The sequence below is a fragment of the Mus caroli genome, chromosome 5 (assembly GCF_900094665.2).
Source record: "Mus caroli chromosome 5, CAROLI_EIJ_v1.1, whole genome shotgun sequence".
NCBI classification, from domain to species: Eukaryota; Metazoa; Chordata; class Mammalia; order Rodentia; family Muridae; genus Mus; species Mus caroli.
In genome coordinates this window covers 59,609,485-59,636,265 of record NC_034574.1, presented here as the reverse complement: position 1 = coordinate 59,636,265, position 26,781 = coordinate 59,609,485, and the positions used below count along the sequence as shown (strand labels likewise).

Sequence of the window (26,781 nt, the reverse complement as noted above, 5' to 3'; positions counted from 1 at the left end):
CTCTCTCTCTCTCTCTCTCTCTCTCTCTCTCTCACACACACACACACACACACACACACACACACCACACACACACACACATGCTTTGTTTCACTCAGTGGAAACCTTACAACAAGGTAGGCTGGCTCCATAAGGAAATGAGGTTTCTGGTTTCTATCTGGTTATCACTTGTCAGGGACACTGTAGCAGGGACAGTTAATGCTTGTAGCAGCTAAGAGGTCTTTAGACACCTCCCGTTCACTTGGCAGAGAGAGAAAATGCATAAGTAAATTCCACACACCCTAAGAGAGTTGCCAGAGAGATTGACAGAGTGAGCCGAGAGGCTGTTTTTAATAGCAGCCCTTTGAATAAGGAATTGTTTATCCGTTCGTTCCGTGAAGACTGAGCAAGCCCCTGTAGGGTGATCGGGATGCCGTGGAGCAGAGAATAATGAAAGCAATCTTTGGTTCTTCACTTTGCCATTAAGAAATTTGAGGCTGTCAAAGATGTCTCCACGCTGACATTTTTTCTCTCTGGCAGAACCTGAGGCTGGTCCTCTGGGGGAGTAATTACAGGAGGGAACAGCAAAAGGACAGGAAGGAAGGATTTGGAAGCACACGGGTTCAGTAATCAAACTGCTAGAGAGACTTGAGTCCTGTCAGTGATGCTTGCCAGGGTTTAAGGAGGAGACATGAGGTTGCTGCTGCAAGCCTCCCACTCCCTGTTCTGTAGAACAAAACTCCACAGCTCCCACGGAGGCAAGAGACAATGGAGTAAGATTCTGAGCAAAATGGCCTGGCCCACACCTGCGTTGACAGACAGCCCCTGGTGCAGCCTTCTACAGGGTGTGAGCTGGAGCAAGGGGTTCCTGTCATCAAGCAGCCCATCCTGGACAGTTAGCTATCTAGAAGAATGTGTGGGAAAACAGAAGCCATGTTGTGACTGGAATCTGGGGACCATTTAGACTAGTGGTGTAGTTTTACGTATGAATTGCTGGGGCCCTGGGAAGATGCTCAGCTGTGTGAGATGCCCAGCCACCAGGGAGCAGTAGAGGAGCCTATCGCTAGAGCTATACCACTACTATGGAAACTAATATGCAGAGACTCTTTAGTGGCTCTTGAAATGTCCCTACTGCAAACCAACCAGCTACCTATCCCACAATGTCTGAGCCATAGGGACCTAATGCTCACCGACTGGGACATGACACATGATAGGCACATGGCCCCTAGTTGTCTCTTGAGTTCTTGAGCCTGGCACTAGAATGGTCATTTACCCAACTTCCGGGAGTCCTCTGACCATGGAGGGATATATACAATATGGTTTCTTTATGTCCTCGGAATGCAGGAAGATCACTAGAAGACATGAAAGAATCCGAGGTATAAGCATAATGGCCTGTAGCATTGTGGTACTGGCAGGGACAGTAAAATTTTATACCATGCTAGTTGGTACCATTTCGATGATTGTGGAAGTCGAGTAGTCAGATGTGGGAGTTTCTTGTCTGCTTTCAACATTTGATGAGTTCCAAAGAGAGAAGTGATTTTTTTTTTAAGATTTATTGATTTTTATGTATATGAGTACACTGGCTGTCTTCAGACACACCAGAAGAGGGCATCAGGTCCCACTACAGTTGATTGTGAGCCACCATGTGGTTGCTGGGAATTGAACTGAGGACCTCTGGAAGAGCAGTCAGTGCTCTTAACCACCACTGAGCCATCGCTCCAGCCCCCAAGAAGTGATCTGTTAAAAAGTAAATCAAGGAAGTTACAGAGACAAAGTTTGGAGCTGTGACAAAAGGATGGACCATCTAGAGACTGCCATATCCAGGGATCCATCCCATAATCAGCTTACAAACGCTGACACCATTGCATACACCAGCAAGATTTTGCTGAAAGGACCCAGATATAGCTGTCTCTTGTGAGACTATGCCAGAGCCTAGCAAACACAGAAGTGGATGCTCACAGTCAGCTATTGGATGGATCACAGGGCCCCCAATGGAGGAGCTAGAGAAAGTACCCAAGGAGCTACAGGGATCTGCAACCCTATAGGTGGAACAACATTATGAACTAACCAGTACCCCGGAGCTCGTGTCTCTAGCTGCATATGTATCAAAAGATGGCCTAGTCGGCCATCACTGGAAAGAGAGTCCCATTGGACACACAAACTTTATATGTCCCAGTACAGGGGAACGCCAGGGCCAAAAAGTGGGAGTGGGGGGGGTAGGGGAGTGGGGGGGAGGGTATGGGGGACTTTTGGGATAGCATTGGAAATGTAAATGAGGAAAATACCTAATTTTTTAAAAAAAGTAAATCAAGGATCAATTCTGATCTAACCAAGATCCTAAATTGCCCTCTCTAGGGTCAGAGTCTAGGAGGCCAAGGTCACTGCCAGCCTCTCCCCTGTGCCTGTCTCCTACTGCTCAGTCCCTCAGCCCTGGGAATATCCTCCAGCCCCTTACCTGGAACCCCCACCCCCACCCCCCAACATTCTACCCCACCTTCTTTAGAGGTTTCTGCACTGAGCCTGTCAGTGCCTTTCCTTGAACATCACACCTTGTTTTCCTTCTGTATTCTCTACGCTTATCTGCTCTGCTGACTTCAACTCTCCAGTCTGTGTCCCTCCCAGACCTCAAAGACCCAAGTATTGGTGTTGCTGGCCCTCCCCACTGTTGCCCTTTAAGTACCTCAAACTCAGCATCCGCCAGCAGAACGAACGTATTGAAGCATGACACACATGTCTGGATACTCGTCTAAGCTTGAATGGCCCAGGTTAAAGGCTGAGCACCCCTTGGGGAATGTGCTATAGAGACGGATCATAGAGTCCTGGGACAGGATTCTTATAGCCACAACTACACTATAGCCCCTGCTGTGTGCAGTGGGTAACCAGGGGGTCTCTTCCAGACACCCAGGTTCTCAGCTCCCTCCTGTCTTTGTAGTCATTTGAGCTTCATTTGAGCCTTCTTCACCTTTTTTACCCTGGAGAGGGTATAAAGGCACAGCTCGCATGTCTCTGACTGGTGTGTGACATTTGCCACTGGGCTTCCCGGCTGGAACCTTGTCTGTCTGTGTTTGTATCATTGATGCACCATGGCAGACACACAGAAGGAAACTGTGAAAGTGAATTGACTATTAAAAAAAAAATTAAGAATGACACACTACAGCCAGGCATGGTGGCTCACGCCTTTAATCCCAGCACTTGGGAGGCAGAGGCAGGTGGATTTTCTGAGTTCGAGGCCAGCCTGATCTACAGAGTGAGTTCCAGGACAGCCAGGGCTATACAGAGAAACCCTGTCTCAAAAAACCAAAAAAACAAAACAAAAAAGAATGCCATACTACAATTTGGGGAAAGTCCTAGGGTAGCTGCATAGTTTCCTGTTGCTACTGTAACAAATTACTGCAAGCATAAGTGGCTTGAAGTAACAGATCTGTTCTTTCAGAGTGCTGGAGGCCAGAGGTCTACGGGGCTGTCATTTCAGGAAAGCACACATGCTTGTCCTTACCTGTGTCCCTGGTCCTGTCATTTCATATCTAAGGCAGAAGTTGCCTCCCTCCCCTCGGGATTTCCCTGAGCCAGTCAGACAACCCAGAGATGCAGGCGCAGATCCCCAAAGACACTTCTCATAAAGTCCATGAGGTAGGACAAGAGCATCTTTGGGGAACAAGGGGAACCATTGCTCTGTTTCTCACCACAGCAACCCCTTTCTAGAAGAGAGATTCTGAAAACACAGCTTCTAGAACAACCTGTGAAGAGGTGTCTGGACTTACTGCCAATTATTGAGATGTTTGCCCAAGCTCCAGGTCTGAGGAACAAACCCTCTCACCTCCGCAGACCGCTGTGCTGGGGACTAACAGCTATTTTAGGGTGACTCAGGATGGATGTGTAGTGGAATTAAGTTAGAGGCACGCAGACCTCTTGACTCTACAGAAAGAGGCACTGGGGAGGCCGACGAAGCCTCCTCAGGGTCAGTGAGCACTCTCACACATGGCTCTCACTGGGATATCTCTGCTGTCCATTATCTGTCTAGGAAGAGATAGGCTACTCAAAATTTGTGAGAAGCCCTCTCCCATAAACCCCAAGGCTGCAACCTTTTCCTTTGGGAAAATGTAGATTCCAGACCATTGCCCCTAGGCGTTCGTCCCCTTCCCCTGAGCCGAAAGGAAATGAAGATTAATAACGATTTTTTTAAATCATGCCTGTGAGGTCACACACAAAAGAGCAGGCAGCACAAAGCTCATGTTTGGGAGAACTGATGAGTGGTTAGTGGTCCAGGTGTGTCCTCCCTAGTAACCCTGGGACAGTATGCTTCCTGCCAGCCATTATCCAACAGGGAGAGGACGCTGGATCTTAGATGCTTCCATCAGAGAGTGATAATGTAGTGCTGAAATAAACGTCTCTGCCTACACATAAAGATGGGGTTAATATCCAGGTCTGGGGGGGTCACACAGGTCTAATATGCTTCCCCAAGGCCAGAAGGATTTGTGGGTTTGGAATGCGTGCATCTACTTGATGAGACCATTATTTCTACTTTGTGTACTCCTTGTTCACATAAGCTGAAAGCAACCTCAACACCATTTTGATAATTTCATTCAAAAAGTTCCATGGCTGGGTACTGGTGACACACAATTTGAATCCCAGCACATGGGAGGGAGGGGCAGGTAGATCTCTGTGAGTTCGGGATCAGCCTGGTCAACACAGTGAGTTCTAAGATGACCAGGGCTACACAGAGAAACCCTGTCTTTAAAAAAAAAAAAAAAGAAAAGAAAAAGAAAAAGAAAGAAAGAAAGAAAGAAAGAAAGAAAGAAAGAAAGAAAGAAAGAAAAGTTTCATGGTGTAGATTTTTCCACTTCCAGAAAGTTCTGGCTTGAAGATTTGTGGGTTAGGGATATTGGCTAAGCAGAACCGGGAATGAACCTGAAGCTAGTTTGCCTGCACGATATGTTACTCAGTGTTCCTTCCTGTTCCTTAGAGAGGACAGACACAGAGGGGAACTGTGCATTTCTACAAAAGAGATGGTGTGGCAAGCAGAACTTGCATACTGACAGGATTTAAACAAGCAAGGCATTGTGGGCCAGAGAGCCAGGCAGTCCTCAGGAAGGTGTACTGGGTAGATTGAGCTCTGGACAGTGCAGGAAGGGCCGAGGGTCACCAAATGAGGGAAGATACCACAGCACAGAATCATGCGAACCCTCTCCTTCAGCAGAGAGAGGGGAGACCTTGAAAGAAAGAATGATGTGGAAAAGATGGCACAGTCATTCCACATCTCTTAAAATCCAGACAAGGATGCTTGCACTTTGTGTGCGTGATCCCAGGGCACCTGAAGAGATTTGGCCTCAGAAGCACAGCAGCCAGACCTGGGAGTTAGAAGGAGAACAGTTGTGAGACATTGTCTGCCTTCCTGTACCAACCATCTGGGAATGCAGGAGCTGGGGGAGGCAGCCAAGTACAGGGCTTCCCTTGAGCAGTCTCCAGAAGGGAACTGTTGCTTTTTTAGGTCGTGTGTTTCCTTTATAGCACTGAAGAGTAGGATGTAAAGGCTTTGGAACAATGTGGAGAAAGAACATGCTTGCCTCTCCAAGTCTACCCACCCCTGCAAACGCCTTTCCTAGACCCTTCCTTCACCCAGTGCCATAGTATCTGTTCCCACCTCCGGGTAAACACCACCATTCCCAATAGGCACTACGGACATGTGGAACAGACCTGTGTGTGCCTCAGTCCACAAACATTACAAATTCCTGTTATGGTCAAACCAAGACTAGGCACTGGGAATAAGGCAGAAAGCACCTTCACAGAGCTTCAGAGACTTGCAGGATGCTCACTGGCAAGTGCAGGATACAGAACCTGGAGGGGGCACTGCTGAGCCCAGCCATGGCAATAGAGTAAAGGCAGGGTAAACAAAGGCAGGGATAGGTCCATCCCATAATCAGCTACCAAACGCAGACACTATTACATATGCCAGAAAGATTTTGCAGAAAGGACCCTGATATAGCTGTCTCTTGTGAGGCTATGCCAGTGCCTGGCAAATATAGAAATGGATGCTCACAGTCATCAATAGGATGGAACACAGGGCCCCCAATGGAGGAACTAGAGAAAGTACCCAAGGAGCTGAAGGGGTCTGCAACCCTATAGGTGAAACAACAACATGAACTAATCAGTACCCCCAGAGCTCTTGTCTCTAGCTGCATATGTAGCAGAAGATGGCCTAGTCGGCCATCATTGGGAAGAGAGACCCCTTGGTCTTGCAAACTTTATATGCCCCAGTACAGGGGAACACCAGGGCCAAGAAGTGGGAATGAGTGGGTAGGGGAGCAGGGCGGGGAGAGGGTATAGGGGACTTTTGGGATAGCATTTGAAATGTAAATAAAGAAAATATCTAGGCCGGGCGTGGTGGCGCATGCCTTTAATCCCAGCACTCGGGAGGCAGAGGCAGGCGGATTTCTGAGTTCGAGGCCAGCCTGGTCTACAAAGTGAGTTCCAGGACAGCCAGGGCTATACAGAGAAACCCTGTCTCGAAAAACCAAAAAAGAAAAAAAGAAAAAAAGAAAATATCTAATAAAAATACATTTAGTTAAAAATTTTAATTAAAAAAAAAAAAAGAACTTGCTAGAATGCTGAGTACTGTAGATTTCAGACCATTGCATCGGGCTGCATGGGACCAAGGGATTCAGGAGATGTCCAGGTGATGAGTTAAGCCATAATATTGGAATCAGGTACAGGACTCTGGCTGCAAACAGGGAACATGTGATTTCAGCATAGGAGATGCCAGCAGAGACGGCCCCTGAAGGAGCAGAAGGCACTTAGGTCAGATGCTGAGGGCAGGTGAGGGTAGAACCTGTGAGGTAGGCAGGGATGGCGTAGCCTGGAGGCGGTGTTCAGAACCAACTCGAAGGCTTCCCGTGGCACACAGGCAAGGAGTTAGGCTTCTCTCGCCAACCCCTCTAGCTTGCCACCCTTCCTTCACCCTCGTACCACACTTCTGGCTAGAGCTTCTTGAGGTCAGCCATGAAAACAGCAGCACCCATTCTTATATTAAGAGAAGTAATTTCACCTGCAGGATAGCTCACACCTTTTATCCCAGCACTTGGGGAGGTGGAAACAAGAGAACTGCTATTATTTTGTGGCCATGTCACAAGACCATGTGGCAGAAACCCACGTACAGGGGCTGGGGAAGTGGCTCAGCAGTTAAGAGTGTATGCTGCTCTTATAGAGGACCCGAGCTGGGTTCCCAGCACCCAGCTCACGACAACTGCAACTCCAACTTCAGGGAGCTCTGACGCCTCTGGCCTGGGGGGTGGGGGGAACCTGCGCACACATGTACATATAATTAAAAATAGAATATATCTTTAAAGATTTTTTAAAAACTAGAGAGGAAGACAAATAATATAAAAATAAATTTAATTGCTGTGTGTGCAATTCGTGCCTGCAGCCTCAGAACTTGAAAAATTAGACAAGAAGATTGGAGCTCTAAGGGCCAGCCTGGGCTATACAGTGAGATATTTGACTCTGGAGAACCACTGTCTCCATTAATAGCAGCAAGAAACTTAATTGTGTGGCATGGTTGTTCAGAAGCCAAGTCATGTCACAGTGGGTATCAGTAAGAACATACAGTCACCCAGCACGTGGGCCACTTGCTGGAGCAAACCAGATATATAACACAAGAGGCCAACCTTGCCCCCGAGGCTGAAGTGTGGCTGTTCGGCAAAGTCACATGCCTTTGGTAGTATTCCAGCCACAGGATCTGTGTGCTCCAGTGTTCCCTCTGAGGGCCCATCAGCGTTCTCAGGCAGCTGTGGGGCTGGCCCATCCTCCGTGCACACATGCACACATCACATCCCATTGTTACACTTCTGCTGCCGAGCTGTTTGCCATTGTATCGTTCTGCAGTTCACATCTCCCCAGTTCCATGTTCATTGTCTCACCGTCCTATCTGTGACAGCCGCTTTCTGCAGAATTCCATGTTTACTCTGCATTGTCCCCCACCGCAAAGTTCAAGAGCCTAGGTTTAGAAGGCCCCGTCATGCCATGCAGCCACCCATCCCTAACAGCCACTGGTCTCTGCTTCTGCCGTCCATAGCTGCTGACGTTTTTTGGGGTTCTGTTTTTAACCTGCATCCACAGTTCACCACTGACCCGTTGGCTTTGAGCTCAGTTAACGTCCACAGCTAGAGAGAGTGTGTTGGTGGACGGCTCCTTTTCCTAATACCCTGGTGAATGTTCTTTGCCCAGGGACTTTGCTTACGTGGCGAGAGACAAGGACACAAGGATTCTGAAATGCCATGTGTTTCGATGTGACACACCAGCAAAAGCCATTGCCACAAGTCTCCACGAAATCTGTTCCAAGGTAAGATGGGTCAGGACAGGGACAGCCTCCCTCCCTGTTTCCTCTTACCACCTGAGCAGATAAGCCAATCGGGAGGACAGGATAGCTGCTGCCTGTGAGGTCAGACTCGGGAAACAGCAGGCAGATGGTGCTCAGCCCAAGTCATTAATGTGTAGTGGTCCTTCTAAGTCCAGGGCACTGGTAACAGCGCTGGTAACCACTTACCTCCTGGGATGTCTGAGTCCCTCACTAATGGTGGAGTATTTGTGGTAACTTATGCTTTCTTCCTATGGATGCCAGATCACCTCGAGGTTGCATACCTAGAGAAAGGACTTCCCAGCCTTGCGATAAAAACCTTGGACTAGGATTAAAAGTGGGTTCCTTGCAGGGCAGCTGGTGACCAGGCTTCTTTCAATTCCCAAATCCGCACCACCGCGTAACTCTCTGGTAGAGACCAAGAACAAAGAGTACGATGTCTGCACACAGTGACCATTAGTGTCCCTCACAGAAGAGGGACTGCCTGGAAGACTCGGAGAATAACGACGGCTGCGGCCAACATCTCTGAGCCCTCAGGATTCCTTTAATACTCATTTAAGCCACACAACTGCACTTCGACATAAATTCAGAGAAGGGAACAAGACCCAGAAGGGAAGCTTACTTATGCAAAGTCACAGCCAGTAAGGGCAGTGGTAGGATTTGAACCAGTGGAAAGAGTGTCAAAAGTCAACATGGGGCAGCAGCAGGAAAGTGTGTTACTCTCTGCTCCCTGAGTACAGGAGCCAGAAGGGTCGGGTGTCCCCACAAGGCACCTGCTGGACTGTTCTCAGCAAAAGGGAGAACCAGCAGATGGGAGAAGGAACTCCTAAGCACTTAAGAGAGCTGTTGCTCTAAGGAGATGCTCTGTTTCCTGGGAAGGGAGACCAGTGAAGTGGAAGGCAGTGTAGAATGCAGATGGCAGGGGAAGGAGGCAGGAAGGAAAACTACTTTAAACCCCAGTGGAATCAACTCCAGCACTTTCCTGGCAGGACTGGCTGGTGACATGGGGTCTGTAACAGTGAACCTAAGCTACACTTTCATTTGATGTCTAGATTATGGCTGAACGGAAGAATGCCAAAGCGCTGGCCTGCAGCTCCTTACAGGAGAGGACCAATATGAGTCTCGATGTCCCTTTGCAAGGTATGTCTACAGTGACTCTTCCTCCCCCGATCTTCCTCTTCCTCCTTCCCCTACCCCCTCCTCCTCTACCTACTCTTTCTCCTCTTCCTCCCCCTCCCCCTCCCCCTCCCTCTCCCCCTCCTGTTCCTTCTCTGCAGCTCTGGTCAGCCTGACAAGGCAGCAGGGTTGTGCAGCTCCATTGGTGTTTCAAGAGCTGGAGAGATGGCTCCAGCTACTCTTACAGGATACCCAGTTTCCACTCTCGGCACCCACGTGGCTGCTCTCCTGGAGCTCCAATATGTAGGGCATCTATTGCCCTCCTCTGGCTTCCACAGTCACCGAGTGCCCATGGTACACATAGGCCAACTAGCAGATGTTTCATACGTATAAAATAAAAATATGCCTTAAAATTAGGCATGGTGGCCCCCAACCTAGAATCCATTCTCTAGGATTTGGGAGGTAGGAGCAGGAGCAAGAGCCAGCCTGGATGCTACAAGATGAGGCCCTTTCTGGGTAGTGGTGAGGGAAGCTTTGTGCTCCAGGCCCTCCCAAGAACAGAGAGTCACTTTTGTCAGTAGTGTTAAACACAAAAGGCATTTGTTTTGTGTTTCTGTTGAACAAATTAAATACTATTGTCAGTGGAGTTTTTCCTGCTTTGTTTGTTTGTTTGTTTGTTTGTTTTAACTCATGGTAAGAATTCACTAGTTTAAAAGTATGTAGGTTCATAGCTCGATTATTTCTCACATGTCTTTGATTGTACCCTTGGTGATTAAACTTTCTTTGGGCACCAGACACACCCAAGGAACAGGGCACAAAAAGCTGTTCCCTTAGCACACCAAAGACTGAGCTAGTGTACCTGATCTTAGCCTTCCAAAAGCATTTCACCAGGAAAGAGAGGTCGGGGAGGGTTTAGACTGACAGGACCCTCCATCTGGAGGTGAGAAATGCTGCCCTTACAGAACGTCCGGGAATAAGACATCCTGGTCTGGGTGGCCATCTGGGAGTGCAGATGCCAAGGGTGCTGCTGGTTTTCATTGTCTCCTGAACCACTGAGAATCACACTGCTTTGTTCCCTGTAGTAGATTTTCCAACACCAAAGACGGAGCTGGTACAGAAGTTCCACGTGCAGTACCTGGGCATGTTACCTGTAGACAGACCTGTCGGTAGGTAAACCTTTGCAAGCCTTCCAAATAGGAGAGCCATTTATTCTCCCGTGAGGTCGAGGCCACTGTACCATTCCTCACCACGTCTGGATTCATGCCTCTGCCGTATCACCATCTGGACACATAATTGTCATGATCACATGAGTAATGGAGAAAAAGCTAGCCTGATTCGACGTATGATCCCAACATACATAGCGACTCTAAGGGAACTGGTTTGACTTTCCTGTTTTCCCATCATTCCAGAAATGAGCAGCCCCAGACTATAGAATGCTCTGCTGTCCCTCTAGCTTTGGGCCAGGCTTCTGCCTCCGTCCTTACCAACTAGGGACAAGAAGGAAAAACAGATGGGGCCCCCGTGTCTGTACACTAGGACTCAGAAGTGGCATCTCCAGTGTTCAGGTCCCGTCCCAGAGGCAGGAACCAAGTTGCTCCGTTTGCTCAAGCTCACAAGGCTGGGAGCTCTAGTGTCTTCCCGCCTAGAAGAGCCACGGAGAAATCAGAGCCCCGAGCTCCACTGGGGATAAAGCAAAAGGATCTCTGGGAAGCAGCCCAGCAGCAAAGGGTTAAAGGTCGTAACCTTTGACCCAGCAGTTCTGTCCCTACCCAAGAAAAGTAGAAGCATCATCCCCCTCAAAACAAAAACCTTCATAGTAGCATCATTCGTGACAGTCTGGAAAGTAAAGACGTTCCCAGTGCCATTGCCTGACTAATGAACAAGGAAATTAACACTTTCATAGAATGGAATTTTATATGGCAAGGGAAAAAAGTTTTAAATTACTGAAACATGCCACAGCATGCATGACCCTTGAAAACATTGAGATAAATGAAATAAGTCACCCTTTTAAAAAAAAAAGTCCCCTGTGGGGGACTCTTAACATGAAATGCTAAGGATGGGTATGTCTCTAGAGATAGTACGGCGTGATAGTACAGCGTTGCTTTGAGGTTAGACTATGCGGAACATGGAGAGTGGCCCCTAAAAGTTAACAGGGCTGATGAAAATATTCTGACGTTGATCCGGTGACTGCACTGAGTTCTTGAAAACCATTGAGTGGAACGCATGCTTTACAAAGAGTGAACGCCATGTGAGTTACATCCCAATAAACTTCTGGGCAGACAAGATGGCTAAGTGGGTAAAGGAGATTGCTGCCAAGCCTGCCAGCATGAGTTCAACCCTCCGACCCCAAATGGTAGAAGAAGAAAACTCTCAAAAGTTGTCCTCTGACATACATACACATGCTATGTCATGTGCCCCACCACACACACACACACACACACACACACACTACAATAAACAGGTTTAATTTGCTTTAAACACGTTTGTTCTATGGCTAGCAAAGGAGCCCACTGAACAGCATGTAGTATGTCTGTAAAGGGACGGTCGACCTCGACCTGGCTAAATGTCAAATGTGATGTTGAAGGCACTCTGGTAGATGCTGGCTTCTGTTGGCTGTTCATCCCTGGGCTTTCAAAGGCAACACCCTGAAGTGGGGGAGTCTTTGGAGCAGGTTTCAGGTTGGAGTGTTATGGTCTCGTAGACAGGACCCACTGAAACACTCACACACCCATGCCCCACCCCCCACATATATGCACATACATAATACATACTCATGCACTGGATCCCTGGAAATACTCATGACTCTCTATTAGAAAAGCTGGCTTTTTTCTTCTGAGCAAACGAGAATAGAGTGATAAGGTGGCCCGGTACCAGGGACACCAACCTGCCGAGCAACGGGACCTGTAGAGACTGGACCTGTATTAGAGTGTGGATTTTCAATCATCCTTTTATCTGTAGGCATGGACACCCTGAACAGTGCCATAGAAAATCTCATGACGTCATCCAGCAAGGAGGACTGGCCTTCAGTGAACATGAACGTGGCCGACGCCACTGTGACTGTCATCAGTGAAAAGGTGGGGAGCTGGAGGAGGGACAGGCTCACCTGGGCTGCAGGGAGGTTTTGGATACAATGCCTTTTCATAAGACTCGAAAACTGAGCCAAAGCTTGACCTCTTGGGGTTTGTGCTGCCACGTGATTAAAGTGGCCTGTGTTATAGAAGACTCGGGGCTTTGTCTGTACCTAATTGTGCCTTCCTCGGGCCCTGGATCCTTCCATCCTGATGCCCCAATCCTGCCTTCCTCATTTTCCCCAGAGGTTGAAACTGTTCAAGGTAATGATGTAGCACCAGCCATGGCTTACTGGATTTGCATTTTGTTATTAGGGCTCCGGTGTAGATTGGGCCATATGCTGTCTGGGGCTGGGGTACAAATGTTGCTCCTGGTAGGGAACTCAGTGATTTTTAAGTTAAGGAGAAGAGGCCATTGGTCATCCTGACAGGCCAGCATTAGCCTCAACCCAGATTAGCCCATCATGGTGACTGAACAGATTTACCTGCCTAATATCAGATCAGAGGCCCAGGACCAAGCTTTAAAGCCAGGCAGTCAAACTCCAGCCTACTTTATAAAGATGCATGAAGCACCGTGTCATAAACATGTCCTGGCTTCTACCACCAGCGAGTCACCGCCAAAGCCACTTCACTCTGTAGCAGTGGGCAGAATTCTCCCAAGCCTGCCTGCCTCTCTGCTCCTGCAGGATTGTATCCCCTCCTACAGCGCTCTCTCTCTCTCTCTCTCTTTTTCTTTATCCTCATCCAGTCTCCCAGATTCTGAGTCCTGCGTTTCTTTCCCAAACCTCCTGACCTCTCCCACGGGAGCAGTCTGCCTATGGAATGTGTCTCATCCCTGAATATTTAACAAGTCAGGATGTTATGATTTGAAAGCCAGTATTCTGGCTCTGCTCAATAACTCACAAATTGCCGGTGGCTGTTGCAGTGGGTGTCAGCTATGAAATGAATTCCACACGCATCTTTATCCCACCTTGTGTGTGGAGACATGGGGGGGGGGGGGCAATTAGACAAAAGTGTTGATTAGGCAGCATTGTGCCCTCCACGGTGTTAGATGTGATTTGGTGCACTGTTTCGCTTGAATAAAAAAAGCCTTTGGAGAGAGACTTGAGAATCTTTCTCTCCTGGGCCCTCAAGGTTTGCCTAGACAAAGAGATCTTTGGCTAGACAAAGAGAACCACTGGGTGACCTGTATTGGGTGGTTTGTAGAAGTCTGTGTGACAGCAAGCCCATAGTGAAGGGGATGTGGGATATGCTAGATGGACACGCATCCCGTTCCCTACCAGCAGTGTCACTTACAGTAAGACCAGATACCAGGAGACACCAATGCCCGTGGTGGCTTCTCTGGCCACTTAAGCCACGATTCACCTTTCTATTAAGATGCAGGTCCTACCAGGCTGGGCTCTGTGAGGTGTTTGAGGTGTGAAGTTCTTGCTGTCAGCTGTCTGGCTTCCCAGTGCTGAACGATGTCTCTCACAGAATGAAGAGGAGGTCTTGGTGGAGTGTCGAGTTCGGTTCCTGTCCTTCATGGGCGTTGGGAAAGATGTCCACACATTCGCCTTCATCATGGACACTGGGAACCAGCGCTTTGAGTGCCATGTGTTCTGGTGTGAGCCTAATGCAGCCAATGTGTCGGAAGCTGTCCAGGCTGCCTGCATGGTGAGTGAACCCATCCTGTATGTCCAAACCCACCCTACCCTGCCTGTTCCACATGCTGTAAATAAGAGCAGAAACCTTTATTTAAGAGGATAAAGTATAACTCCTAAAGCCTTTTATAGCACTTTATGCACTATGTAGACTTTATAGCACTCTAATTTCTGTGGGCAGAACTCCTAATGACCAGCAGAACGCATCTCAGTACGCAGGGTCCTATAAAGAACCAGTAAGATTTAAGGGTCACCAATTCTAGACTTCGAATTAATTTTAGTATGCGACCAAGAAATGCTGGTCATGTGTGAGTTATCAAAGCCTACCTTCAACTCAGGATTTAAAAAATAATAATTAACAAGTTGATTTTCATTTCCTATGGTTGTTTTCAGCATGTCGATATTATTATCTATTCAATTTATTATTTATCCCTTACTTTTTACAGCAACACTATCCAGTAGTTGGTTTTGCTTTATTTGTGACGTAAGAGAGTAGACATAACATCAGTAGGAGGCAGATGGGGTCAGCCCCATACCACTGGGCTAGAGTGCTTCACAGTGAATCCAATTAAGACAAAAACATCTCTTCATTGAGCCAATGTGCTTTGGGGACCTTTCATGGCACACACTGTAAACCTGAATGGTCAGAACAAAGGCAGGCATCAGAGCCTGAGCCCAGTGTACCATCTTGTGACAGCGGTGTGGGTCCGTGGGACTGGTGGGAGAAACAGGACCCCTGTCGTGAAACACTACTGAAGTTTGACTCTCTTCAGAAAAGACTATGAAGTAGGAATTGGCAATTTCTTGCTTTTGGAGCTTTTGGGGTTCGGGTTTGGTATTTTGAGATAAAGTCTCACAGTAGCCAGGCTGGCCTAGAACTCACTGTGTAGCCTAGACTGGCTTCCAACTCAGCAGTCCGATACCTCAGCCTTCCAAGCGATGGGACGATAAGTAAGTGCCACCCATGTTTGGGTTTTAAAATAGTAGGCCATTGAGAGAGATGAGCATCCATCTTTCTGATGATCTTTCCTAGTAAGGGTGGGTTTAAATAGTAGCTTGAGATGTAGTGACCAATCCAAGGGCCCACCAGTGTAGGCCAGTGTAGACTGAAGAGACAAGAAGGGTCATGAGCAGGAGGCATGGAGCACTAGGTGACATGGGGGTGGCAGAGTTCCCTCTGCTGTGTCCATGGGCTGCCAGACCCTAGAAAGCACAAGTGTGACTCCTGAATCAGGGAGCTCAGATGCAGTAGGAAAGACTCGAAATCCAAAAAATCCCACAGGAGTGTAGAAGGAAGAGGCTGCGCTGGACTGAGAAGGGATTAGACTGAGAGGGAAGCGCTCTGAAAAGAGGGAAGTGCTAAGAAAGTCTGTCAAGGGTTGTCTAAGGGACGACACTGGCTGGTCTGTGAGCCTGGTTATTTTAGGATGGGGACAAGCTGCACGCTTGCTTGTGCTAAGGGAATCCACATATATCATGTGCCCCATCGTGACATTTGTGTGAATGACAGACCACACGGAACATAGTGTGGTTCCATGAGGCCATAGTGGCGTTGAAAATTACCTATTGCCTACAGTGTGTGTGTGGGGGGGGGGGAGTATTATTTGTGTTTTGTTTTTGGGTTTTTTTTTAAGTTTTTGCAATTTTCCAGTCCTTTCTGTAAAGGTTTGCACCACCCTGGCAGACTGCTCACTACAGAGCCTTCCCTCCTCTCTCGTCCACTGGCACCACTGGCGGCCTTCGCGGTGCCCCCTGCTTCGCTCTCACCTCCTGCTCCCCTCAGTGTTTTCTCGGTGTCTTGCAAGGCTGTGTCTGGGCTCATTTCTCCCTGTATAATTCAAGGAATCATGACTCACACCAAAGCCAGGCGCTGCGCCACCTCCAGACTCTGAATCCAGACACAGAAGTGACATCTGGTGTGGTCCTGTACGTTCTGAACATCCTGGCTGCTTTTCCTACATTCCTGGCTTAGTTACCATTGCCTTCCCAGGGGGAGGACATGGACGGCCATTTGTTTCCTCTGAAGTAGACAGTTGGTCAGGTGTTTAGAGGCATTCATCACGACACCAGTTCTCAAGCAGCCAAGGAAGAAAGGGGGCATTCGTGTTTTAGTGTATGTGTTAGTACGAAAGGTCAGAATGGTTATTTGTAAAATGTTTGTGTGGGGGTGGGATGGGTGGAGGGAGGGCAGAGATAAACGAATAGGGGAAGAGCAGATCGGCTTATGGGTGCCCATTAAGGCCAGTGAGATGGCTCAGCAGGTAAAGGCGCTCGCCACCAAGCCTAGCAATGACCTAATTTTGAGCTCTGAGCCCATATTACAAAAGACTCAAGTCCCACAAATTGTCCTCTGACTTCTATATGTGTTCTGTGGCACAAGCTACACACATACACACACGTACACACGTACACACACACACATATACACACTCCATACTCTCACACACACATACACACATGTACACACACTCCATACACACACGTATACACACATACACACATGTATACATACATATATATACACACATACCATACTCACACACACACATATACACACATGTACAGACACACATAAATGCACTCACACATACACACACTTTTTTTTTTCATCTCTAAGACATCATTGACCTGAGGGGGAAGAGAGGGAGAGAAGAGAGACCTGGAATTCACACCCCATCTGTTTCCCACTGCCAGGTTCATGGCTGTGGATCTGGGAGTCTAAGCCTGGGTGTCAGGGAGCAGGCCTGAGGGGAGAGAAGCAGGGAGCACAGGCGCTGGGGTGAGCCTGGGAACCAGGTGTAGACTGTTAGGTGGAGGAAGGGCTACAGGAGATAAACAAGTGCTGTTTCAATCAGGCAAAAACCTAGATATTTTACAGAATTGAAATGGAGCATAACAGATGGTTTGGGCCTAAAATGAATGGCTTTCACTCATAATTATACATTTTAAATGCTAATGACAGTTAGCTAATTAGTTTTACCAGCGGCTGCAGTTTTGTTTTTCCAAACTCCCAGACTCATTTTTCTGCTTGGAAACACTTTTTTTTTTTTTTAAATTAAAAAATGTTATTAATGCAACCAGCTGGAGTGGCTCCAGCAGTGTGGTACCAGGCACTTGCGTACAATCCAGGCCCCCCACACTCTGAATCCAGCTCTCCCAGTGCAGCCCCTTCTTCATGCAGATTCACGCCGCTCTCTGTCCTGAGCAGTCACTCATACATGGATTCCTGGGATCCGAGATACGGCAGTGACACACGCTTGCTTTTAAGGCATAATTTGCAGCTGTGTCGTATAGGCCGAGTGAAGACATTTTAGTAAAATTGAAAATCGATCAGAGGGGGCTTCTTTATGAATTTCATCAGTTACGCGTAATTTTGATTCATTCCGTACATTCCCACAAAGCCACTGTTTGAAATTTCAAGTCCAGGGTTCAATATCGTCACCACACCTGCGTGGTGATAAATTCATGGTCTCAAAGTGTGTGGTTGGTGACACAGACTTAGTGAGACCCCTTGTAGGGGGCAGACCTGTGGGAAGCCATCCTTCCAGATTGAGTTGAAGGAACCAGTTCATCTGGCCTGACGATCTGAGAGGACATGGAAACCTCACGCCCACCTTTCGTGGGCTTCGTCACGCGTTTGAGAGAGAAGCGGATATAACAGGCTATAAGGAGCCTGTTGACGTTGAACCTGACTTTTGAGAATCATCTGTGGGTTGGTTCATAGTGCACCAGAGAGATGGCATGGCAGCTCCTCCTCATCCAACTTTGAAGGGACTACTTAACTTTCAGCTAGTACAAAAGCAAGTGGGCTACTTATTTGTTAGTATATTTTTATATTTTTTAATGTATATTAAATATTTGTGTGTGTGTGTGTGTGTACACAGTGTAAGAGAGGGAGTACAGGTGTACACTCACCACATGTGAAGGTCAATGAGCAGCACTGGGAAGTCCTTTCTCTCTGCCAAGGGTTCCTGGGGTCAAACTTGAGTTGATAGGTGTCAACACCAAGTGCCCTTACCTGCTGAGCCAACTCACCAGGCCTGTGTTATTGTATTTCTGAAAGCTAGTTGTGCCCATGCTTCCCAATGCTAATGAAGATGATTTTTAAGCTCTATTAGGGTTCATACATGACCATAAAATACATACTGAAATCTCAGTACAATATTTTCTACTAAAGTAGGAAACAGGGACAAATGTGTGTTGTCAGGCCTATCTTAGGCTTTCTATAGGTTTGCGCTATAATTCTCAGCTACTTTGTAATCAAATAAACGGAAGGTTGGAGAAACCTAAGGACCTGGGGCTCACAAGGGATAGAGTGGGAATGCGCATGCGCCCTCTCCCGTGCCACAGCACAAGCACACACCTGCATGTACTTGTGTGGTGAAAACTTGAGTCAACACTCCTTTTCATATGGTTAGCTGCTGATTGTGAGCCATGGGTGGGAAGAAAGGGTGGGAGGAGCAAATGATCTCACACTGAGAAGGAGATGAATCTGGACTGTAGATGTAGAGCATTTGCCTCGCACAGACAGCGACCAGGATCTGTCTTCCCACACACAGTAGTCATGGTAGCAATATTGGTGTGTGTGGAGGTGGGGCTGTCGTGGTAGCAGCAGTGGAGATGAAAGTGATAGTGGTAATAATGGTAGTGTTTTTGGTACTGGTGCTGGTGGTACTAAGTGGTGGTGATGGTGGTGGTGATGGTGGTACTGGTGGTGGTGGTACTAAGTGATGGTGGTGGTAATGGTGGCGGAGGTCGTGGTGGTGGTGGTAGTAATAGTACTGGTAGTGGTGATGGTGAGCTAGATTTATATTCAGTAGCCAGGCCATTCACTTTTGAGAGTCGACATATTGGTAGTAAGTCACAAGCACAATAGCCAAGAAGAAAAATCACCTAACGTGCCCCTTACCTCTTTCCCTCCAGTTGCGGTATCAGAAGTGCCTGGTTGCCAGGCCACCTTCGCAGAAAGTCCGGCCCCCGCCCCCGCCAGCAGATTCAGTGACCCGAAGAGTCACGACCAATGTGAAACGAGGGGTCTTATCTCTCATTGACACTTTGAAACAGAAGCGGCCGGTCACAGAGACTCCCTAGCAGCCCGGGTCTGGAGGGGTCTGACACCATTACCTGAGGATCAAGTAGCTACACTAAAGAAGTCGATACCTGGCCTTCCACTCGGTTGCCGATGCTTTGTCTCCAGAGAATTTATCTTTAACCAGACAGTGTTAGACAAGCATGTGACCTCGTCTTGCCGCCACCATGTGATATAAAGAGGAGCATGATTTTTTTCTTTCCTGTAAGTTACATCATGAGCAGCAGCAGGTCGTCTTCTTGTTGTAAATATTGTGAACAGGACTTCCGAGCACACACACAGAAGAATGCGGCCACACCCTTCCTAGCCAACTAACACTGCATCCTTGGACGAACGGTGCCCAAGTTCATTTTGCTGTCCTCTTGACCGGATCTGTCACAAGCCAACTTGGGGTCCCTCAGCGCTTTGCCCTGATTTCGGATCCTGAGTAACAGATACCACTGAATTGCTGTAACAATGGGGCGACACCTTTGGGTTTTAGTTTTTCATAACACTGAGCCTGTTGGTTGACAAAACTCGGCTGTTGGCGTTGGTACAGACACCAGCCACCGAGCTCTCTGACACATGGACACAGGTTCACGTCTACAGCTATTTGAGGTGCCGGGCAAAGGAGAACTTTAAAATTGATAGAAAACTAAATTTGAGGAATTAAAATCAAGCAAAAAAAAAAAAAAGGCCTTTCTTTTCAGATGGTTTTCAGACTGGTTATTTTAAAAGAGAGATTTACAGAGTCATGATGCATTTGGGATGGAACGTATTTCAAACTTCTGCCTTACATTGTACAATGCAGCTAGAGAATTAAAGTGTACTATGGCCATTCTCTACCCACACCTGGAAAATGAAATATTCCTACCGTTTCCATCCTTAGTTTGATACTGAGCTAATATGCAATTTAGAGTCGAGGAAATGTCATTTATATCTGTCACACGCCATTATTTTCGATCTCCGCCGAGATTCTTGTTAGCTCTCACCCTGGAGGTAAATGCACTCCTGGGATTCCGCCACTGCCCCAGCCTTTCTCTGCTCTTTGTCCAGGAAGCTGTCTGTCCATCATCTGTTGTCCATGGCAACAAATCTTAAGTTGTAATTTTCCTGAATTTATGTGTTTAATGTTAGAAGTTTGTTAAGACTTGACTAGTAGATGTGTTTTTAAACATCTATTTTTCCATTTTATTTTCAAGATTTAATTTTTTCCTATCAGCAAAAATAATGGATTTCCTTATAGTGACTCCCACATACCCTCTTCCTGCCTCTCTTTTATGTAGCTAAGGAACCTAAACCATAAACATATACACATGTAGACTCTTGTTTACATTGTTATTTTAAAAGGCCCATCTTAGTAGTGTTTACTGTTAATGTCAAAACTAATATCATTATAAAATTGTGGGTTTTTTTCCCTTGCTCTGTACCGGTCAGAACGGTCTGCAGTTTTATCACATTGGAGCCTTACATGGTAGGAAAGGCACTGACCTCGCTGAGGAAGTCAGAATACAGAGCACCAAATGCTAACGAAGTGACTTAGGAAGCCACCAAAGTTCATGAGAGCCAGGATCACGACCCACATCTCAAAACTTTTACCACGTATGCCTCCTCCGTGCAATCAGGAGGACCCTTCGAAAAGGACTCTGGGGCCACACAGTGAACAGGAATACTGTCAGGCAATCTCAGAACTCCCCAGTGAGTTAAGGAAAATGGCCACTTACCGTAAGCCCGTTGTCCTTTCTCAGTCCAGGACTGTGTTCCTTAAATATGTCATAGAGGAAGAATGTCTGTCCTCAGCAGCCTGGTCCCATCTCGGACTTTCCAGAGATTGTTACCTGTGGTAGGAACATTCCCGGCGGTGGCGCTTAACCACTGCAGAACGTGATGGAGCGACTGAGTGGGGTGCAGAGAAGCTGGAATTTTCCACTGGCATCCTAACGTTCCAGTAAAAGGGATGTCACTGCTTGAGAGAGGGTGTTACCCTCGGTGCCGGCTTGCACACTAGCTGAAGTAACGGGTGCCATCTGAGACATTTCTGCATACCGAAAACCTTATTGTGCCCAGAGAAAAACTGTTTAGAATCCCGTTATCGCGGTCTCTAATTCTGATCTCTGCAGCGGAATGTTTTAGGGCACTTGGCTTCAAAACTCTGAAGAAATCCGCATTTCTATAGGCAGTCTCTACCCAAACCCTTTTCATTTTTTAAGGCATATATGTTTGTTTGTTTGTTTGTTTGTTTGTTTGTTTTCAGGATCAAGAAGTCTGAGCTAGCTTTAAGCAGCAAACTGATTTATATATGCAATTTTAGGATGCAGTAAGATGGAGGATAGCCTTCTTATGTGTGAGACACTTTTACTGCACACGTTCTGTTCAGAGAATAGCTTTGCGTACTAAGTGCAGGTTGGGTTTTTTTTGTTTTGTTTTTTGGGTTTTTTTTTTTTTGGTAAAATGAATTATGTTAAACAATATGTTCAGACACTTTCTGCCATGGCCAAAAAGTATGTATGGAAGTCTGTTTGCATTTGTCTGTGAGAGGATGCCTATGTTTTACCTGAGGTCTCTGTGACGCTTTTGTTACCTATGCATTCTTTATATCCGTGGTTTGGTAAACAGGCAGCCATGTTCACGATGCCTTGTGTATCTTATCCTTTTTTTTTTTTTAATTAACCTGTTAAATACAGCTTGAAATATTTTTATTTTATTTATTCTATTTTTACTGAAATATACTGCATTATTGTGTTGCTGTACTATCTTTACTGGGTATGATGTCCTTGTATCCAGGTCTTAAAGTAACTCAGTGAACTATATCCATCGCCTAAGAGGTGGCTTGGTGGTGATTTGCAGTCACATTTCTGTTGGACTATGTAGAAGGTAAAATGCTTAAAGTTCCTCTTATTTTTTGAAAGCAGATAGATAGATGCGCCCTTACCACCTTATCTGTGTGCCCCTTGGAAGCATCCAGGGGGCAGCCGACATGCCGTCTGGCGAAGACCACTACTTTGTAGACTAAGGCACTGTGCGGTGCTTCCTTTTTATATCTTCACAACACGTGTGATTTCATCAAAAATATACACACAGAGCCACATGCCCTTCGTCTCCGCCTGGACTCAAGGCCACCCATAGCTAACTAGAGCCACTGTTTTGTTTGTCTGTCTGTCTTACTGCACAAAGGGACGTTAGGCCCACTTCCATTAAAGCAAATTCTTGGTGATACAACTGTTGGCACTGCTAATTTTTTTTTCTTTTTTTAATCCACATTAGGTGTTTAAGAAGGACATATAACAAACCACTCAAAACTGGGCCTCTTAACTTGCAGCCCCCAAAACTCCCCTTAGTGTGTGGCACATTCGCTTTATGAACATTGCAACACAAGACTCCAGAAACCACATGTCTCCCTGACATCAGCACAGTTTAATGAAACCAAAAGCTCTCTAGTTGGCCCAGTTTAACCTAACATCTGATGTGTTTACAGCCAGTTTAAAAAAAAAAAAAAAGTAATTGGGCCTGTTTCGGCATGCTGGCAGTGTGGCCCAGTGGCACGGCTCTTGTACAACATGCAGGGATCTGTGTTTAGTCCCTGAAAAGTGTCGGGGGAAAGGTTGGCACTTCAAGGCGGTGAAGACATCGCCAGGCAGCCACATTGGCCACTTCCTCCTGGAAAGACATCTTGTTTCTTTGTGTTGCCATTTGCTGTTGATCGTGTTTACACATTTTCATGTGAAATGTCCTGGGAATAAATGTAGCTGCATAAAATCTTTGACTCCTTGATCTGACAGCATATATAAGAAACAAATACAAATTTAGTGTCTCTGCAGTAATTTTATTTTCTGTATTATTCTTACTTCAAATTAAACCTTTAAAAAAAAAAGTAATGGAAGGCTCTGCTTTCGTCAGTGTTTGTGTCTTCCCACCTATTACGAATGTGGAAGTGGTTCCTTGAACGTTTTTAGTCAGTGCAGTGAAGTGGCATTCTGAACACACAAACCCATCTTGTCAGCAGCTAGAAATTTTTGTTAAGCAGTCTTTTAAGATTAAGGTATTTCAACATGCGCGCACACACACAAACATACACACACAGTCAGCCTTTCATTCTTACAAGATTGAGGAACAGAGATGGGGAGCCATTAACTCCAAGGTGAAAGGTGATAACTAGGTCATTTGGGTCTGTTTTAACTCCCTGACATGTAGGAGACAAATAAAAGTGTGTACCCAAGTTTTGTTCATTCGCTGTGTTGTGTTGTCTGGTCTTTGAGATAGATCTCACTCTGGAACCCAGACTGGCCTTGAACTCATGGAAATCCTCCTGGCCCAGCCTCCTGAGTACTGGGATTATAGATGTATGCCCCCCACGCCCCATCTTCTCTTACGCTATGAAAGACACTCTCGATGGACAACATTTCACCCTGCTTTCAGGGGGTTTACACTGGTAAACAGTTTCAGGTAAAAAAAAATAGGAACTTGTTTGGGGCAAGGCTCTGGGCTCAACCCCCAGCACCACAAAGTAAATAAATAAAGATATGAATCGTTACAGCGATATTTGAATACTATAATAGTTTGATTCTTTTTTATTTTGCCAACACTTTTAAGAAGCTCAAGCAGGTAAAATGCCAGTTAAAAGACAGTGTGCTCAGCCGTCTTCACTAGAGTTCTCTTAGGTTGCTTTTATCCTGTTTCTCTTCTTACTTTATCAGGAAATTATTGATCCTGTCCTCCCTAGAAGAGTCCTAAAGAAGAGCAGAATCTCTATGAATGGGCAAAGAGAAGACGAATTTAGTGCCGAGATACATATTAGGAGACGCCCAAGGGTCACGTGGCAGGAAACACATGCCACTAGAGGTTAGAAAATACCCTGAACCTCTATGGAGCCACGAGAGTGAACCCAGAAAATCGACGTGAGAGGGAAGGTTTTTCAGCCTGAGCTCCCAATTCCTGGGATGAAATGGCAGGTCGGGCTGCAGCCTAAAACACATCATTCAAAGAGATCCGTAGTTGATGTCTTGGTAAGATGTCTAAGCACTGGGAGCAGTGCAGGCTTGTGATTGATTTATAGAGCTAGGGATGGGAAGTAGCAGCTAGAACCTGCTCAGCAGGCGTCCAGACAGGGTCCACTGTGCAGCTCAGCCTAGACTGCACCTGGGAACCCATCTGCCCGTTCCCCACTTCCTATACTTGTAAAGAATCAACTAGCAAAAACCCTCCAGAATATAAGTGTAAGCTCTTGAAGTACAAAACTCGTTTTCTTCACTCAGATTTTAATGAAAAATATAAATCTTTAGCTAAAATAAAACTGTACTATGAAAAGCAACCCCCCCCCCCATCCTCTGTCCTTCCCACCTCAAGTGAGACCAAAAAAAGACCATTGGAGCTCAGACAGACCCCAGTCTACTGGCGTCCTGCTACCTGAACCGAGCCTTTAGAACTCCCAGTTCTATGCAGTTGCATTCTGAAAATCAAGCTTTACATTCAAACTCTGAATGTGTCTGAACTTAAAAAAAAAAAAAGAATTGTAATCATAACTTTATTTAACGTCAAACAATTTCTGTTGCCATGATGAAAAAAAAAATCAGACCCAGAAATGATAATCATGTCAGTATTACTAGGCAATGGTTACTATAGCTAAGAGTGGTGACATTTAATGTAATTAACATAGTGCTGCAATGTATTCTAACTGTGCATCAGAACTGAGTTCCCCAAGGTTCCATCCCCGCGTGCCCTTGAAATGACGTATACATTTGGCTGTGCCACCTGAACTTTGCGTAGAATCAGAAACCTCGGAGTTTCTGCTTCTGTTCGACAGTTAAGACCTATTTCTCAGAGTAAGAATCCCTAGGTGGAAACGTGCTCACTGTCCTCTTTCCAACAATGTTTGGCATAAACAGAAGGGCGGGATTATCATGCTTAGTCTACTCAGGATTCAGGAGTCTCTCCAGAAACATTTTCTGAATGAACATCTAGACTGTGCACATCTGGCACTTGGGATTTCCTGTGCTTCCTACCGTACTCAAAGCTCAGGCCACTAGAGAACCTCCTGACATGTCCTATCTCAGGAGCAGTAGGATGCTTAAGGAAAAAGCTGGCCTCGGTTGGGTTTGGACAGGTTTCAGCTACAGTAACTGCCTAGCTAAGGAGTGCTCGCAGGTTCCTGGCTAGAGCTGGAGCAGGCTGGAAAGAACAGCTTCCTTTGTGTCTCGGGATTTTCTACCAAGCCCCTCAGTCAGTTCTGCAAATCAACCTACTGAAAGGGGTCCTGGGTTCCCTTCAGGTAAGACAGCCATGCTCCGCCCATACTTGAAACCTCCCAAGAGTGAGACAAGGTCTAACAGCTGGTCCAGTCTGCAACTGGACTTCCTAAAACAGGTTATTAGCACTGAGCTGATGAAGCCTAGCGTAGCTCAGCCCCTCCAGTGTTACTCCTCACCTGTCTTTCATTCTCTCTCGGGAAGTTATATTGCATTAGAGGTTACTACGCAACCACAAGCACCAGTACCTTGTGTAACCGTATCTAAAACTGGACAGAGCCCAGCCACCCTGTCACAAGGGCCACACAGTCAGAGCCATGGTCTAGGGTGCCTGACGTGGGAAGAAGGTGTGCTCTCCTTAACCTTCTCCTTTCTTCTGGATGTTGATGATGTAAGATAGCGGGGCACACCAACCTTTGATCCAATGAAGCGGTAATAAAAATGGGTGGCTGGCATCTGAACCCTGGGCCCCTGGGGACTCAATGGGAATATCACTGGCGGCAGAACGATTTCAATCGGTTTCAGAGGGATCACTTTGCCTTCTGGCCGCGCTCTCACAAAGTTCATTGGCCTTTCTACCGGCCTGGTAAAATTCCTCACCAGTGGGGTCGATAAAGGCTTGCTAGGCTTTCTGACTTGGGAGGAAGTGCCGGCTTGAGACACAGTCTTTGCTGGGGCGGACATTTTTGTTGAAGTACTTATCTTGCTTTCTCGGTGCAAGAGCTCGGAGATTTTCATTTGGACGTTGCTGGTGTCGTTACCATCCACTGCCAAATGGTCGCGAAGTGGGTCCCCATGGTGAGGAGCCCTGGGCGGCAGCGCTTTTGATTTTTTCCTCTTCTTGTCCCTTTTGAGCGTCTTCCCGATCTCAACCCCTTCCAGTAGACCTTTGGCTGCTGCCCTGGCCAGAACGTCTTTCACTGACACTGTCTCAGATGGGTCTCGCTGCAAGGGAAGCAGGCAGTTGTTAGTGTAGGAGAGGTCACCATCGCTGTGCACATTTTAAATATTTATCAGTTATTTAGTGAAAAGATAAAACATATTAAAATAAATGCTTTTTAGGCCCTAGTTCCTAACATGACTCAGAAGCCCCAGAAAATAACTTTTTCTTAGGTCCCCATTTACAAACCTGGTAAGAATCCTGTTGCTTATCTCTTCCGTGTTAGGGAAGGACACCAGACAGTAGGCAGACTTCTGGGAGAGGTGGGAGTGGAGGGCACAGGGAGGAACACTGGGGGGAATCATGAAGAGCAGAGACTGTGTGCCACACAGCAACAATCCTGCTCTTGCCCTTTGGCTACTTGGGAAATACAAT

At 46.8% G+C, this 26,781-nt stretch overlaps 2 protein-coding genes across 17 annotated transcripts in view; one reads left to right on the top strand and one right to left on the bottom strand.

Moving 5' to 3' along the window:
• Apbb2 (amyloid beta precursor protein binding family B member 2) overlaps positions 1–23,092 on the top strand; it is a 326,762-nt gene extending 303,670 nt beyond the window's left edge. For 11 of the 14 annotated variants that reach the window (XM_029477234.1, XM_029477229.1, XM_021162014.2 and 8 more), the window contains 6 exons: positions 8,200–8,314; positions 9,382–9,469; positions 10,528–10,611; positions 12,404–12,519; positions 13,990–14,169; positions 19,080–23,092. In XM_029477234.1, the coding sequence (XP_029333094.1) occupies positions 8,200–8,314; positions 9,382–9,469; positions 10,528–10,611; positions 12,404–12,519; positions 13,990–14,169; positions 19,080–19,247 (751 nt within the window). In that variant the 3' untranslated portion in view covers positions 19,248–23,092. The remainder of the gene's footprint in view (positions 1–8,199; positions 8,315–9,381; positions 9,470–10,527; positions 10,612–12,403; positions 12,520–13,989; positions 14,170–19,079) is intronic. The other 3 variants (XM_021162015.2, XM_029477232.1, XM_029477231.1) reach the window with 1 other exon arrangement.
• A 672-nt stretch (positions 23,093–23,764) lies between these two features.
• Positions 23,765–26,781, bottom strand: part of Nsun7 (NOP2/Sun RNA methyltransferase family member 7) — a 39,309-nt gene continuing 36,292 nt past the window's right edge. The window contains exons 12-13 of one of the 3 annotated variants that reach the window (XM_021163691.2): positions 25,881–26,411; positions 23,765–23,970 (exon numbers count right to left, since the gene is read on the bottom strand). In XM_021163691.2, the coding sequence (XP_021019350.1) occupies positions 23,941–23,970; positions 25,881–26,411 (561 nt within the window). In that variant the 3' untranslated portion in view covers positions 23,765–23,940. Of the gene's footprint in view, positions 23,971–25,651; positions 26,412–26,781 lie in introns of those variants that run through there. The other 2 variants (XM_021163690.2, XM_021163689.2) reach the window with 2 other exon arrangements.